We start from the raw sequence: 17,262 nt of genomic DNA on the forward strand, positions 1-17,262 counted from the left end.
ATGTGGAAATGAACAGGTGATTTTAATTCTGACTAAAAGACAAAACTGCGGGTGATTGCCCTCCCATTTGAAAGCGTATGCATAGCTCCAGGGACCTCGTCACTTGGCAAAGCCAGCAGCATGACAACAATGACCTCTTTAGCTATCTGCAAGGGGTCATTCTTCCCACTAACCAACCACCAATGTAAGGGCTATTTTTTCCCCCACTGCCCCTTGAAGAATTGGTTTTAGCAGGGGCTCCCCCTGGAACCTAAAATAAATATTTCAAGGATTCCTCTAAATAAAAATTTGAGCTGTCCCCAAAGACACATTTTTAGAGGCTAACTCTTTGTAAGTTTTGTTCCTTCAGCCCACGCTGTTGAACGAAAAAAAAACATGTATAGTGTGTACCCCACATAAGACTTATCACAAGCTAAAGATCTGCAACATATAGGAGATGTAGCACAGTTAGGCTCGGTTCACACTGGGGCGACTTGTCAGGCGACCTAGTCGCCTGACAAGTCGCCTCCCGTTCTGTGCTATGGAACCGTTCTAATCGGAGCGACGCAAGTCGCTCCGACTTAGAAAAAGGTTCCTGTATTACTTTGGGGGCGACTTGGGGCGACTTGCATAGACTTCTATGCAGAAGTCGTCTCGCAAGTCGCCCCGGCAGTCGTTTGCAGGTCGCCTCGCTGAGGCGACCTGCAAGTCGTGCCGCCGATGTGTGAACCGAGCCTTAGACAGATATTCTAAAATGGACAAGAGTTAAGGTCGGTTCACACTACAACGACTTGGGATCCAACTTGTCAGCCCTCAAGTCACCCCAAATTGCTTGAATTTGGGAAATGCATTATAGTCAATGAGAGCGCCGTAATGTACACTACTGAAGTCGCTCCAACTTCAAAAAAAGTTACTGTACTACTTCAATCCGACTTCTAGGCGACCTGTACCCATAGAATTCAATAGAAGTCGCCTCCAAGTTGGATCTCCATCTATACTGAAGCGACTTTACAGGAAAAGAAATTAGTTTACCCAGGCAAACCCCTCCCTCCCAGAGAGCTGATTATTCTGTGATTGACCACAGCCAAAGTCGCCTGTCCTGGAGGTGACTTGAAGTTGCTCTGTAAGTTGCTTAAAGTCGCGTTGAAGTCGCCTTGCAAAGTCCAGCTGAAGTCGTGTTGCCCCTGTGTGAATCGCCACTAAGGCTCCATTCACACTAGCGCGTTTTTTGATGCATTTTGCATTTTGCAGAAATGCACGGGAATTTTTTAACATGGGTTCCTATGGAACATGTTCACATCAATGCCTTTTTGTTTCTCTGCATTTTTGGAAAGGGTCAGGGACTTTTTTCATGCAAAATGCAGCGTTTTGCATGTAATAAAATTCAATGGACAAGCATCAAAAACGCAAGTGCACCGTTTTTGCACCGTTTTTGCCGTTTTTTTTTTTTTTTTTTTAATTTTTTTTTAAATTTTTTTTTTAGACTGTAAAAAAAAAACTAAAAAAAAAAAAAAAAAAACGCAAAACGCAAATCGCGGCAAAAACGCCGCAAAAACGCTGCTCAAAAACGTGGCAAGCATGAAAAAAAAACCTCCAAAAACGCTCAAAAGCAACATGCATAGGTGTGAATCAAGCCTTAGAGTTTGGACAAACTAGCCAGCATCGATTTTGTGCAGGCTGGTATGTATAGTCTAAGAATGATGAGGGGCGGTTAGATGCCACCCAGAGTTCAGGAGCCGCCTATACAAATGGACAACAGGTTGGTGGTGTACGCTGGCAACTACTCATCCAAGGCTTTTTTTGCATACAGAAATGAATGTGCGCCTCTGAAAGTTTGCTTCAGGGGCCACATCAGTCCCTGTATGCTAGTAAATACCTAGCTGTGCAGTTACCAGTGTATAGCTGTAGTCGATCACAGATCTGTACAGACAGTTGTACCAGAAACCCCATCATTCCCAGGCGCACAAGTATGCTCAGCTCTCTGTGCCTGTGTATGAGCCTTTAATCCTATTTCCCAGTTCCTATTCTGTCTCTAAAAGAGTTCATGTACTGTTAATGTCCACTCCCTGGTACTAAAAATGTGTAGTTTGCTGGTAAATTCAGTTGTTGTCTCTAAAAAGATCTTACAAAGAGCACCCCCCATATAGGATTTACCTGTGAACTGTTGCATAGCTCTCCAACACACGGCATCTCACAAACAGCCACCCAGAAAATGATCTCACCGAAAGGCATGTACTGCTAGACTGAGAGGCACAGCAGGTTATTCATCTGTAATTCAACTTGAATAATGGGATTTGCAAGCTCCACCCACAGAGGATTCTCTCAATGGGAGGCTTATGACCCCGTAGTACCCTTTAAATTACATAATGCCAGGCTGGAGCTACAAATTGCATTTTTGGAAAACCGCTTATTTTAATCCCACTGCAGAGCTTCGCAGAGGGAAAGATGAGGCATCAAAAGGCAGTCATTATGTATAATATGACAAAGTATAATTAGCTTTCAATTTGTTGAAAGAATGTGTATGTTTAAACAAACATAAAAAAATTATAATCATTTTTATTAATGGAAATCGTTTTGTTTTGGATGGAGTAGAGAAGGGTTAGAAACTCTACAATGTTTTTATTGCTGTTTCCTGGGGTGATCGCCTTCTCTGTCTCGTTTTGGTGATCACGGTCACTAAAACAGAAAGGGGTGGCTAATCCACAATTTTAAATAAAATAAAATATGAGTCTTGCCATTTGTATAGAATTATTATTTATAGTTCTGGATGAATTTGATCCATTGTAGTGCCAGCAGCTTCTCATTGGGATATTTGTGATTTCACCTTCATCTAACTTCCTCTTGTGTCTCAGAGCCGATATTGAAGGCTTTTTTTTTATTAAAAAGGTGTTATACTTACCTGCTCTGTGCAAGAATATTGCACAAAACATTAATAGGAAAAGCAAGAAAAGCCGCTCCAGGTGATAGCAATGCCTCCTCTACGAATTGGGTGCTGGTCCAGTCCGCGGTCTGGGTAAGTAAATGGAAACAATTTGTTGTCCACACTCCAAAGTGTAAAAGATTATGATTAAGCCAACTTGATTCATGAAACACGTCAATCTCTGCTGGTATAGATCTGTATTGTTATTACCTTGATGTTTTACTTGGAATAAAAAACAACATATCTTCTACACTTTGGAGTGCGGTCAACAAAATAATTTCCATTGCACAGAACATTCCCTTACCTTCTCTTCACCAGTCCCCTGCCAGTACTGTCTGCTACCCCCTCCTCCGGTTGCCCCCTTAGTAAGCCATAGGGGGACATCCCTCTAGTCCCAATGCTCCTGAGCTGGGCTGTGTGTGTCCATAGACACACAGCACCAGTAAGCCACACCTCTGCTTCCTCCTCACAGGAGATTTACTGGCAGGAGCCCATGGCTCCCAATGCTCTCAATGTCTCCTATAAGACCAGGAAGTGAGAGGAGCCGTGCTACAGTCGGGACAGCACTGGAGCAGAGGAGCCAGGTACATGTTTAGGAATGGAGGTGGGTAGTGGTAAGTTAGTGGGGTGTTTTTTACCTTAATGAAAAGAATGCATAAAAAAGGTAAAAATTGCATTGCGGTTTGAGACCATTCATTTTCATGGGTCTGAATTGCACTGGAACACACTAAAAGTAGTGTATGCACCATTTTAAAAAATATGCCCTTCAACCAGATTGCACGGTACTGCTATACCATGAGATCTGGTGCAGACAAACACACTGCATTTGGGGTGTTGTTAACTTAAGACTGACCCCCGCTGCAGATTGCAATTGCTGTGAGTTTTGAACACCGAACGTTGCTTTCTGATGGGAAATCACCCCAAAAAGGAACATAAAACAAAAACACCTGAAATGTTTTGCATTAGATAAACATTATAAAATTACACCTAGGATTACTCAATAAGAGTACAAAACCAACAAATAGAATGCATTAAGATAAAAAGCCTTCTGTGTGCAGCCCCCCCCTCATACCTACCTGAGACCCGTCCGATCCAGCGATGTCCACGAAAGCCTCAGCCGTTTGGGACTCTCCCTCCTGATTGGCACCATTGGCTCCCGCTGCTGACAAACTCAGTTAGCCAATGAGGAGAGAGAGGGAGGCAGGGCCCAAGCGCGGCTCAGTGTCTGAATGGATACACAGAGCTGCAGCTCGGGTGCCCCCATAGCAAGCTGCTTGCTGTGGGGGCACTCAACAGGAGGGAGTAGCCAGGTGCTCCAACCAGGTACCCGAGAAGAGGAGGCTATGGGCTGCCCTGTGCAAAACCCCTACACAAGGCAGGTACAGTAAGTATAACATGTTTGCTATTTTAACCACTTTAAGACCGGGCCTATTTTTCAAACTTGTTTACAAGCTAAAATCATTTTTTTTTGCTAGAAAATTACTTCGAAAAAAATATATATAATGTTTTGGGGTTCTAACACCCTAGAGAACAAAATGGCAGTTGTTGCAATACTTTCTGTATTTACACACCGTATTTGTGCAGTGGTCTAACAAGCACACTTTTTGGAAAAAATACACTTTTTTGAATTAAAAAAATAACAGTAAAGTTAGCCGTATTTTTATTTTTTTTTATATTGTGAAAGATGTTACGCCGAATCAATTGATACCCAACATGTTATGCTTCAAAATTGCGTCCGCTCGTGGAATGGTGACAAACTTTTAGCCTTGAAAATCTCCATAAGTGACGTTTAAAAAAGTCTACAGGTTGCATGTTTTGAGTTACAGAGGAGGTCTAGGGCTAGAATTATTGCTCTCACTCTAACGATCACGTTGATACCTCATGTGTGGTTTAAACATTGTTTTCTGTGTTTGTGGACGCTACTCACGTATGCGTTTGCTTCTGTACGCGAACTCGGCACGCGTTAACATTTTTTATTAATTTTTTCTTATTTATTTTACTTTTTATTTTTACACTGTTCTTTTAAAAATAAATAAATAAATAAATAAATAGTGTCACTTTTATGCCTATTACAAGGAATATAAACCTCCCTTGAAAAAAAGCATGACAGGACCTCTTAAATATGAGATCTGGAGTCAAAAAGACCTCAGATCTCATATTTACACTAAAATGCAATAAAAAATAAAATAAAAATAAAGTCCCTTTAAGAGCTATGGGCGGAAGTGATGTTTTGATGTCGCTTCCACTCTGCAATGGTATGGAGCCGGGTGGGGGCCATCTTCCCCTCACGGATTAACCTGATTTACAATGAACCCTATGGGAAAATTTGCCTCGGTTTCGCTACCAGAGTCATTTCACAAATTAAGTTTGTGAACCGAGGTACCACTGTATTTGGCCCAAAAGATCCAACAAAATTTTGCCACGGTCCACTGTCAAAAGGTGTACAAAAAAAAAAAAAAACTGACCGGGCATGCATGTCACAAAAGAGACATCTGTCCCATTCTGCACACAGATCCCCTGCTGAATGGAAGGGAGCCCACCCATGTGAAAGGACCCTTATATTACTTTGTTTCTGCATGCAATACCAAAAAAACTGTAGTAAGGCCCATCCTGGAAATCAGAAGGCTGTGGCCTTTGAACAGGGAATGCTTCATGATCAAGTACACAAAATAAGTGAATAAATGCTTCAAGGAAATATGTGAAAGACTGATTTTATGACGCAATCTTAGCCATTCCCTGCAGCTAAATATTAACCTGGCGGTGACATAAGAAAATTCTTTTGAAGATTCATATTGCTCTACGTGTCATAAGTGGCCTCTTGTAATACAGTGTTTGGAGACATTTATGTTCTATAGAAAAGGTTAGAAAACAGTTAACAGATAAGACAGACATGTAAGGAATTGCAGTGAAGCTCAGACAGGTTTTATTTTTAATTCTGCTGATATACCTCTCCTCAGTGCCATGGCATGCACAATATTCATGACCTAATCCACAAGGAGCTTCAGTAATGTGTAACCCAACTCTGATGATGATACCCAAGAATTTAGAAGACATAGTGGAGAGTGGCACTGAAGTGCAAGCAGCTTGAAGAAAAGTGTCAAGCATCCTGCAGAGAGTACTTAACGCCTCGGCAACTTGACACTCTGCCATGGCCTTGTCACACACCTGAACAACTTAGGAATTCTTCTACTAAAATTCTATTATCATTCTTGTCTAATCTGATCTTGTGCCACAAATCTAGAATTATGATTGTTGTCTACATTCTTATATAACTAGAACTGTGCATTTAAACAGAATGCATAGGCCTCTTTCACAATGACATAGATGCGTTTATAGGACATTTCTAAACATTTATAAATGCAAGTAATGATTTTTAATGGTATTGTTTACACTTTGTGCTTTCGCTTGTGTCAAAAGATGATCAGTTTAGCCGCCTTTAGAAAAAAATAGAATTCTAGTGTGTCTAGTGTGTAAACGCATGTAAAAATGTGTAACTGCAGGTCAACAAAATTACATTTTAGGGCTCATTCAGATGACCGATTTTGACTGTACACCACCAAGAATCAGGCTGCATTTACACATGGGCGTCTTGAATCGCAGGCAGAACCGCACCATATTTTTAGATGCCACGCAAATGAATGGCATCTGAAATGTGTATTGTGCAATTTGTCATTCGCACCTGAGCATTTTGAAATGTGTAAATGCAGCCCCAGAGCTTCTCCATGGTGGGTATAAATAGGCGTTTGTGATTAGCCAGCAGCCTGTATAAATGGCAGGCGCCATGGCTCTACAGCCGTGGCCAAAAGGTGCTCCATCATGCTGGAAAAGGCATTGTTCATCACCAAACTGTTTTTGGATGTTTGGGAGAAGTTGCTCTCGGAGAATGTTTTTGTGCCATTCTTTATTCATGGCTGTGCTTAGGCAAAATTGTGAGTGAGCTCACTACCTTCTTGACACCAGGCCATCCTCCAAAAGTCTTCTCCTCACTGTGCATGTAGATACACTCACACCTGCCGGCTGCAATTCTTGAGCAAGCTCTGCACTGGTAGTGCAATAATCCCGCATCTGAATCAACTGTTCCTGACGCTCCTGACGCTTGCTGGACCTTCTTGGGCATCCTGAAGTATTCTTCATAAATGCAGTGGAAAGGTTTTTTTTTTTATGGGATTAAGTTCATTTTTATGGCTAAGAGGAACTTTGCAATTATTATTATTTAAAGGTACTTGTATAGCGCCGTCAATTTACGCAGAGCTTTACATATACATTGTACATTCACATCGGTCCCTACCCTCAAGGAGCTTACAATCTAAGGTCCCTAACTCACATTCATACATACTAGGGACAATTTAGACAGAAGCCAATTAACCTACCAGCATGTCTTTGGAGTGTGGGAGGAAACTGGAGTACCCGGAGGAAACCCACGCAGGCACAGGGAGAACATGCAAACTCCAGGCAGGTAGTGTCATGGTTGGGTTTGAACCAGTGAACCTTTTTACTGCTAGGTGAGAGTGCTACCCACTACACCACTGTGCCCCCCACACCACTGTGTGGGGGGCACAGTGGACCACTGAAAGTGACCACTGAAGTGCAATTAATTCCATTTTATCTGATCATTATTCATAACATTCTGGAGTATATGCAAATTGCCATCATAAAAACTGAGGCAGCAGACTTTGTGAAAAATCAACAATTGTGTCATTCTGAAAACTTTTAGCCACTGCTGTATGCATATAACTGCACATCCAGTTATACGCCATTAAGGTGAGACTGTTTGCGGACAGTTTCCATTTTATCACATGTAACTGGATGTGCAGTTATATAAATACCGTTGCATCTCCTGTCATAGATCCTGTTAGGCCGATGGCCTGGGGTGACAACTGCGCATACGGAGAGAAACGCAAGTTCTTGGCAGCATACAGCCCAAATCGGCCATGTGAATGAGCCCCAAGACTAGGTTCACACTTATGCGGGTTGCGGTTGATACATTTTCCCACTGTGTTTTTGTCTGTTGTCATGCAGTAGAAACACATCAAGAACGCAAGTGTTCCACCAGCTAGCTTTTATCACACACACACACACTCTGTATAATCATATACAGTATTTAATTATATCTACATACAGTACACTGCCTGGTCGCACTAATATTCCAGTGATCAATGCATCTTCATTATGTACAATAAAATATTTAACGTAAAGTATAAAAAAAAAAAAAAAAAAAAGTTCAGTGCTGTCTGGAATACCCCTAGAATTCCTAAATCCAGTTATTTCACATTCTCTGAAGGTAGAATCATAGAAACTCGGCACAAGCCTGTATAGTCCAGCTGTGCTGAGAAGCTTTATTCATTCTGTGCACATAATGGAAATTTCAGCCCTGTGACTCTGGGTCAATGAGGAATTTAAGGAAAATAAACAGGCAGAGCTCCATTCATAACTAAATATAGCAACATACCATACGGCTTCCATTAAATGACTATAAAATGACTGTAGTTAAAGTCATTTTAAAGGACGATGAATGTTTTGGTAGAATATATGCTATACATAAGGAATTGTGTTGCCAAAATATAAATAAAGAAAAAAAAAAAAAACTAAAAGCTCTAGTGTCAGACAACTCCACAAACAAACAACCTCGCAAATAAAAGGAGGCTTTAGGTTTTTTTTTTTTTTTTTTTTTAAGCAGGTAAAATGTAGAAGTAATAAAATGTTATGTACATTGAGCAGGCCAAAGACAGTTTAGGTCTCTTTCAGACAGGCAGCGGTGCTTACCACCCTCTAAAAGCAATCCATAGTGGAGGGCAGCAGTGCAAAAGCTGACAGACATTCAGGAGGAGCTACTGCCGCTTCCTGGCACTTTTTTTCCCCCTTTTCTTTCATCGCTGAATGGCAATTTGACATTGTAGGACCACATTTGCCTTACGGTTGTGATGTGGCCCCATTGATCTTAATAAGTTAAATCAACAGGCAGCACCAACTGTCAAACCCCGCCAGAGTTAAAAATGCCACAAAGCAAAGCATCATTGCAACAGCAAGTGTACAGCCCTGTCAGACTGTAATGTCAGCATTCGGGTGGTTGGCCAAGGAGCAGTAAAACTGCGGCTTACCTGTTTTTACTGCCTCCTGCCTGCGTTTAAGGGCCCTTAGCTGTTCAACTGTTCAGACAAAATTTAGAAAAATCCATCATCAGAGCATTCAACGTCATCATGAAAACAACGTTAGTTAAAAAAAATAAAATAACTAATTTGACCGCCATGTCAATGTATAGAACATTAACTTCTTCCTGGCAAGTGTGCCAATGCAGGAAGTAGGTCTATTCTTGGGGCCACATATATGCTCACATGTGTTTGTGCCATGCTCATCGAGAGCCCCGGGTCCCATAGTAACAATCAAAAATCGGGAAGCCAGATTACTGTGATAGCCTCCAATTGGCTATCAGTGATGAGTCACTGTACAGCTTGCCCTGCTCCCTTTTCTATTTGTGAATGGAGAAAAAGATGCCATGTAGGAGAAAAAGATGCCATGTATCTTTTTCTCCTTGCCAGAGGAGAAAAGTGTAAGCAAAAAAGGTGTGTGGAAAAAAAAAAAATAGGAAAAGAAAAAAATGCTAGATCAGAATTTGATCTAGGGCAGGGTCAAAGGTCATAGCCAGAGTCTATGTATTTTAGGCTCCATTCACACCTGTGCATATTGATTTACTGGCATTTCTTCAGCTTTTTTATAGCATTTTACAAGTGTATTACAAGTGTTTTACAGCTTCAGGTGTTTTTTTAGCCAATAGAAAGCACTAAGGGGGAGGAGAGGGAGAGGAAATTATAGCTGCTACTTGAGTGTTTTATGAGTGTTTTTCTGCTTAAGTCAGGCATTTCTATTGAAGTCTATGGGGCCAAAAACACTTGTACTTTTCTGAGCTTCAGGCATTTTGTTTCAGGCGACAGAATGCTCAAATGTGAACAGGGGCCATTGAAATTACTGGGATTTGGCTTGTTGAGCGTTTTTGGGCTTCAGAGCTGACTGTTTTACCAGCTGAAAATCGTTTAGGTGTGAACGGGGCCTAAGTATGGATTAAGACAAAAAAAAGGGCTTTTTTTAATGTTGTATCAGTGTGTTTTAGGCAGGATAAAAAGCAGAAGGCTCACTATTGTTTCTGGGCCCGACTACTGGACCAATCAATCAATAACATAGCTGGTATTGCTGCAATTGTTGGGCTTGTTCTTTGGTGGTAGCTTATGGTAATAGAAAGATATACAGCTAACCAAAAACACACACACACACACACACACACACACACACACACACACACACACACACAACACCTTTACCAATTTGTGTCAACTTTCCTTTGATAAAAAAAATCCTCATCAGGAGATATTCATTACTATTTACTTCCAAATAAAAGTCCTGAAAAAAACCTAAGGGCTCTTTCACACGGACGATCCGTATGTCCGTTTTTCATCCTTCCGTTTTCGGATGAAAAACGGACATACATGTACAGTATCCCTATGGAATAGCGGATGTCAGCGGATGAACGTCTGCTGACATCCGACTCGCTCCGATCCGAAAAAGTGTAACAGAGGAAAATCCTACTTTTCCATCCGTTTTCGGATCGGATGACGACGGACTCTACGGTCCGTCATCACCCGATCCCCCATAGGGGAGAGCGGCGCTCTGACAGGTCCATTGCTGCACAGTGTGCAGCGACGGACCTGTCATCTTCCTGCTCAGCGGGGATCGGCGGAGCGATCCCCGCTGAGCAAGCGGTTGTTCATCAGTGATGATCCGCCCCGTGTGAAAGAGCCCTAAAGTACGATCCACCTGGATACATTACGTAGTTGCAAAATGTAGTTTTAGTAACACAAAGTTGCAGAACTATGTTCAGAGAACTTCAGGCAAATTTTTTTTTTTTCCCCATGTCCTTGTTGCTGATCTCCTACCTTCACCAAAATTGCCATCCATGTTCTTCTGAGCTCTGTAGTTCCTCTATAACAGGCTGCTGAACTTGCTGAAAAAACATTATTGCCTACCAACATCCTGTTTGTAAGACCGTTGGCATCTCTCCTAAGCTCAGCCAGCGGTCTGACACTCCCCCTTGAAGTCCTCTGACAGAACAGGGAGGAATCAGACATGTAGTGGGCGGAAGGGGTCTCAGCCCCCGGTCTGTGTCGCCCATGGAGGAGGTGTCCTCCCTCCTCCTCCTCCCTGCCAGCAATCCACCCCTCCACTGTGCCTACCGCACCACCACCCCTCCCCCGCTATTGTTATCTCTGGGATTATTATTAGAAATCAGCTGTATGACACAGTGGAGATGTCCCGCTGTGTCAGGTATAGTATAGGAGAACACCAATCACTGATGTCCGCCTCCCTCCGGCATTGGCACAGTGCGCTGTCAATCACAATACCGGGAGGTGGACATCAGTTTTCTCATATAACAATACCTGACACAGCGTCTAATAATAATTCCAGCTCTACACTGGTGGTCCCTGACAAGCTGCACTGGTGGGACAAACATGCTGCACTTGTGGTCCCTGACATTTGGCTCTGGTGGTGGTCCCTGACAACGTTGCACTGGTTTGCGTGTATATTAAAATGCTTTGCATTTTTAGGGCTGTAACCTATCATACCGTGTGTTATGTACGGCTTTCTGGCTGCAGAATGAGGGGTGTGATTTATGTTGAAGTGGGCAAGTTCACATTTACATGTACAAGCCTAGTGTACCTCCCACATTCACTCCCATCCCAAGTATTCATGGGAAATGTAGTCCGATTACAGTTTAGAGAGAAGAGGATATGATGCAATCACTGTTCTAAGAGATCCTCCCTGCCAGAAAAGATGATGCATTTTTTGAATCCCAAAGCTGACTTCCTGAAAATTAAATCAGACATATCTCTTAAATGGTAAGAAATTTCACAAATGTGATAACTGTTTAGTGTTGTGTGTGTGTGTGTATACTAATGGGGGATTTCCCGAAGTTCTTCTTTAAGATTTGTTTTGTCATGAAGGGGTTAACATTAGGATTTTTGATTGTTACAATGGTGTACAAATAAAGTTTAAATGATTTTTCGTGACCCAGGACCACATTAACAGTTAGGCCTCTTTCACACGGGCGGTCCACCCAACGGACTCCACTTTGCTCAGCAGGGGAATCGATCCACTGATCCCCACTGAGCAGGCAGATGACAGGTCCTTGTCCGCTTACTGTACAGAGACGGACCCGTCAGAGTCCCACTTTCCTCTATGGGGAGATTGGATGAAAACAGACCACCTGTCTGTTTTCATCTGATCCCATCCTCCAGACGAAAGGAAAATAGGGTCACTACGTGTCTGGATTTTACAGACAGGATTGGATATTGGTGGATGTCAGCAGACATGTCACCACTGACATCCGCCGCTTCACATGGAGTGTCCGATCAGGTCCGTCTGAAAAACTGACAGGTGGACCTGATCGTAAAGCCCGTGTGAAAGGGGCCTTAGAGAGAAGAAGCATTTTCCATCCTGAACCTTCACATTTTCCATGAAAATAGATTTTTTTCTAACTAAACATTCTACTGGTGTATGGCCAGCTTTAAGCTGGGTACACATGATCCAATTATCACCCAATTCATCAGGAACCAGCCATCATTCACTGTCTCACAACTTCTGCTGGAAAATCAGTATCAGAGCAGCAGCCTGTGTATTCTGGTGGGGTAGGAGCGGGGGGAACCCCCTTGTCAGAATACAAAAGCACAGCAGGAGGATTGCTGCACTAACATCGCCTGTGTTGGTACGGCGATCTGCCAGGTTTTTTGTTCACCACGCTGGGTTGAACGGAAAAAAAAAAAAAACAACTGTTTGCAAGTGTGTGTGTGTGTGTGTGTGTGTGTGTGTGTGTGTGTGTGAGTGAATTGCATGTTTAAATGCCCTGTATGGTTCCACACACATGCATTCAGTGAATGATTTGCCTAGTGCTATAAAAACAAATTAGCATAAACATCTCAGCGTCAATGTAGCATTGAGGTTTGTAGATAAGTAAAGTCTAGGCGTTAGCAGCTGCAATTGATCAGCATGAAGACTTGAGACACATATATATATATATATATATATATATATATATATATATATATATATATATATATATATGCCATTAGTGGCCAGATAAGGCCATTTTAAATCCAATCTGTTAATAGCTAACACACAGAAGGCACAAAGCCTCATGTCAATGCCACTTAGAAAAGAAGCTGGAAATAAGTAGAAAATGTTGCTGTGCAGACATGACATCTACAAATGTATGCTTTCATTGTTTAGTTATTCTGCCCAATTCAGAAAGCAGAGGAGGCCAACTGTGTCTATGGAAAAGTAGATCTAAAAACAAAAAACAGCAGAAAAAGACACAAGGGAGAGATTTACTAAGCCCTCGTTCACATTGGAATGACTTCTCATGCGATTTGACAAGTCTCACCCTATTGTCAACAGTGGCACTGTTCAAATTGGTGTGACGCCGACTTTGCAGCGCGGCATCGATTTGAAAAAGAGGTTCCTGCACTACTTTTGGGTGCGACTTGCATAGACATCTGTGCATGAAGCCTCACAGATGTCTTCAAAGTGTACCTGAATTCGCACTGACACGCGGCTTGTGCAGTTTCAGATGAAGCATTCAATATGAACGAGGGCTAAAACTGGAGCACACAGAATCTGGTGCAGCTGTACATAATAACCAATCAGCTTCTAGGTTTTATTGTCAAAGCTTAACCTCTTGGCGCTGGCCTCTCAGGTGGTGGGCATTTGGCGCAGAGCAGCCGCATATTTGCATGCGTCGGTGCAAATTCAGCTGTGCCAAGAGTGCGTGCCCCAGGCACAGTTACCGGCGACTAGAAGAAAGCTCCCGATCGCTGATTGCGACCAAGAGATTTCTGATCATGTGACCGCCGTGACAGCCAATCATGGCAATCACATAATCATAAACCCCGCCCCCAGCATCCTAAACCCCTGAAAGAGCCAGGAGGCGCCGGCTCCAAGGGTTCAATTGAACAAGCTGAAGTTAGAAGCCGATTGGTTACTATGTACAGCTGCACCAGATTCTGTGTGCACCAGTTTTAGTATATCTCCCCCCAATTTCTATCAAAACGCTCATGCGGGGATTGTATAATTCCCCAAATGCGAAAGCAATGCATGAACAGCCATTCAGGTGTACTGGCAGATGTACACCTGCGACTTGAGTTTTAAACTAATAAGTGTCTGCGTGCATGGGGCCTAAGGTAGGCTTTAAAGCTCACCTCTGAGGCTGTATTACTTACCTTACACCCCTCACTTCTGGCGATCTCCTCTGCTCCGGCACGATCATGTACAATGCAGGACAATTAGTCCTGTATCTTATGTGGAATAAGCAAGTATGTGTCCTAGAAAGGGAAGGCCTGGAAAAAAACAGGGTTTTTTCAGGGTGGTTTTCCAAAGCCAATTTTTGTTTTTTAAAAATTTAAAAAGGAAGGAGTGTGGCATAGGTTCTTCTACAATTATAAATATTATCTCTATGACATGGTTTTCAAACTATATAACATGAAGACCTTAATAAAAAACATTGAGACTTCATGTAAAGTATTCAATTATTGCCCCCTCTCAGCTGAAGACAAGCAAGTTCTAGAATACAATTCAAGTAGCACTGTAGTTCTCAAACAAGAAAAATATGCATTACTGCCACTAGGAGGCACTGCAGGGCAAAGGCTCCAGTTTGCTTGTGGGCTCCATCTTGTCTCTCGTACAGCTGACCAATTGTTGGGATACAGTAGATTATAGTTTCTGTCCTCTTAGGCCCTAATTGACAGGTAAGATGGTAGATTTGTCTGACAAATAAGTTTATAAATGAGTTTATCGTTATAACCTTTAAAATGATTCCTATTGTTTCCACCATCACATCATAATAATGTTTCCCTATAGTCTGGTCAGTAGTTTTTTTCTTTTCGTCCTCTCAGTAAAATGGTGTGACCAACATCTAGAGTTTGAAAACATTTCCATAGCGCAATTTTTGCAGAGAGCAAAGCTGCAATTTACAAATCTTGTGAGAAGTAATATTATTTTCCAATTGCTACAAGGATAACAAAACACATCCTGGCATACCAGAGGTACCCTAAAGACATTAAAAAATACTTTATGGAATGAAAATGACGAGGATCAGATTGAACGTGCGAGTGGCTTTTCCCTCCCAGAAAGACTTTCTGCTGCTTCTGGATCATCACAAATTTAACAAGTTTATTTTATTTACTGATTAAGCTGTACTTTTATTTCAAGCATAATACTTTTAAACATATACTTTCTATCCATGTGTCATAATTTATCTGAACGTAAGTATTTAAGTTTACCATTCGTTTACACAGAGATAAAGCGAGTCTGCGTTCTATATGAGCTATATGGTTGGATTTCATATGTGTATGTACAATCTGTCCTCTGCTCATTTCTTTTGGCAGGATGCCAGATGGGTCATCAGGAGTGTGTTGGGAAGATGTATCCAGGACAAATAGTGCAGTTCACCGTTTTCTACGGGTCAGTTTTTCAGAATTTAATCTACTAAAAATAGCAAGTAACTTAGAGTTCTCATTGACATAAAGCAAAATATCAGCTCTCAGTAAAGAGACGCAATTGAACAGGGACAAGGCAAGCTCAAATGAGCCTACTGTATTAAATTGTACTGTCTGCCCTTATGTTGGAAAGCGCTGCGAAAAACTACTGGCGCTATATAATAATAATAATAATAGTTTTTCTAAAATAAATACTGCTGCTTTTCTGAATGATACATTGAAACTTTCTTAGTTGGCTAATGAAAAATTATTTCACCACTGCATCACCTGTATACAAGAAATCCTTGGCAATGAGGGTCTAGTAAAGCGGAAGTAAACCCATCCATAAAACAGTTTCATTTCAGGCACGTGCTGGAAATCCAACACTATAATTGGTTGTGCTCTCAACCAAACTGTCAAGCCATATGGCTGGTGTCTAAACTGATCACATGTGCAGCATCATGGCAGTTGTAGATTAAACAGAGGCAAAGATGGCAGCTTCCTTGGCTGAAAATGATAAGGGGGTTAACATACACTTTAACCGCTTGCCAACCAGCCGGCGCAGTTTTCCTGCAGCAGAATGGCACGGCTGGGCGAAACGACGTTATGTTACGTCGCTTCGCCCTGTGGCCACTAGGGGCGTGCTCGCTGCTTGCCCCCAGAGCCGCTGCGAGTGCCCGGCGGGCGCGATGACCACCGGTCTCCCGCGATCGCTCGTGACACGGCGAGAACCGGGATCTGTGTGTGTAAACACACAGATCCCGGTTCTCTGAAGGGAGGAGACTGATTGTCTGTTCACACAAAGTATGAACAGCGATCTGTCATCTCCCCTAGTCAGTCCCATCCCCCCTTCAGTTAGAACACAGAGAGGGAACACAGTTGTGTTTTTTTCAAAATTGTCACTCTTTTTCTGTTTATAGCGTAAAAAATAAAAAAAACGCAGAGGTGATCAAATACCACCAAAAGAAAGCTCTATTTATGGGAAAAAAAAAGGATGTCAATTTTATTTGGGTGCAGCGCCGCACGACCGTGCAATTGTCAGTTAAATCGACACAGTGCCAAATCGCAAAAAATGGCAAAAATTCAGCAGCCAAATCTTCCAGGGCTGAAGCGGTTAAAGAGTGAAGGTTTCCATTAAACGACTGCACCTAACCATACTTACAAAACCATCCCTGTGAAACAAACATGCATGTCATTAGTCAAGCTTCCTTTAACATATTTCCGAACTGTTACTACATTATATGGGTACTTCTCTTTATCAATAACATATCATGGCAGACCCTGAACTATACTCCATTCCCATGACACTATGAAAGCACTATCTGCTCTGATCTACTGCACTAACCGTACATCTGCCAACCAGCCATACTACATTTTAAAAGTAAACTGTTCAATTCCCATAGTACATATAAAAATAAAAAAAACACAACCACACACACACTTCAGCCTGAGCAGACTAAAAATGGCTTTTAGGGCTCTTCCACATGGGGGATCCGTATGTCCGTTTTTCATCCTTCAGTTTTCGGATGAAAAACGGACATACATGTATCCCTATGGAGCGTCGGATGTCAGCGGTGACATCTGAAAAGTGTAACGGAGGAAAACCCTACTTCTCCATCCGTTTTCGGATCAGATCGGGTGACCACGGACACTACGATCCGTCATCATCCGATCCCCCATAGGGGAGAGCGGCGCTCTGACAGGTCCGTCGCTGCACAGTGTGTAGCGATGGACCTGTCATCTTCCTGCTCAGCGGGTGTTCACGGGGCGGATCATCACTGATCCTCCCCGTGTGAAAGAGCCCTAACTAACATGCAGGCTCTGTTAGAAGTTAACATCTAAGCCAGG

The 17,262-nt window shown here is 42.3% G+C and overlaps 1 protein-coding gene across 2 annotated transcripts in view; it reads right to left on the reverse strand.

Annotated features, from left to right (window-relative positions):
- Positions 1-17,262, reverse strand: part of CTTNBP2NL (CTTNBP2 N-terminal like) — a 133,353-nt gene that overhangs the window by 91,851 nt on the left and 24,240 nt on the right. Inside the window, exon 1 of one of the 2 annotated variants that reach the window (XM_073615731.1) lies at positions 2,134-2,264. The exons of the other annotated variant lie outside the window; for it this stretch is intronic. Coding sequence (XP_073471832.1) covers positions 2,134-2,211 — 78 coding nt within the window. The 5' untranslated portion in view covers positions 2,212-2,264. Of the gene's footprint in view, positions 1-2,133; positions 2,265-17,262 lie in introns of those variants that run through there. 2 annotated transcript variants of the gene reach the window in all.

This window comes from Aquarana catesbeiana, linkage group LG02 (genome assembly GCF_042186555.1).
Source record: "Aquarana catesbeiana isolate 2022-GZ linkage group LG02, ASM4218655v1, whole genome shotgun sequence".
Lineage (NCBI taxonomy): Eukaryota > Metazoa > Chordata > Amphibia > Anura > Ranidae > Aquarana > Aquarana catesbeiana.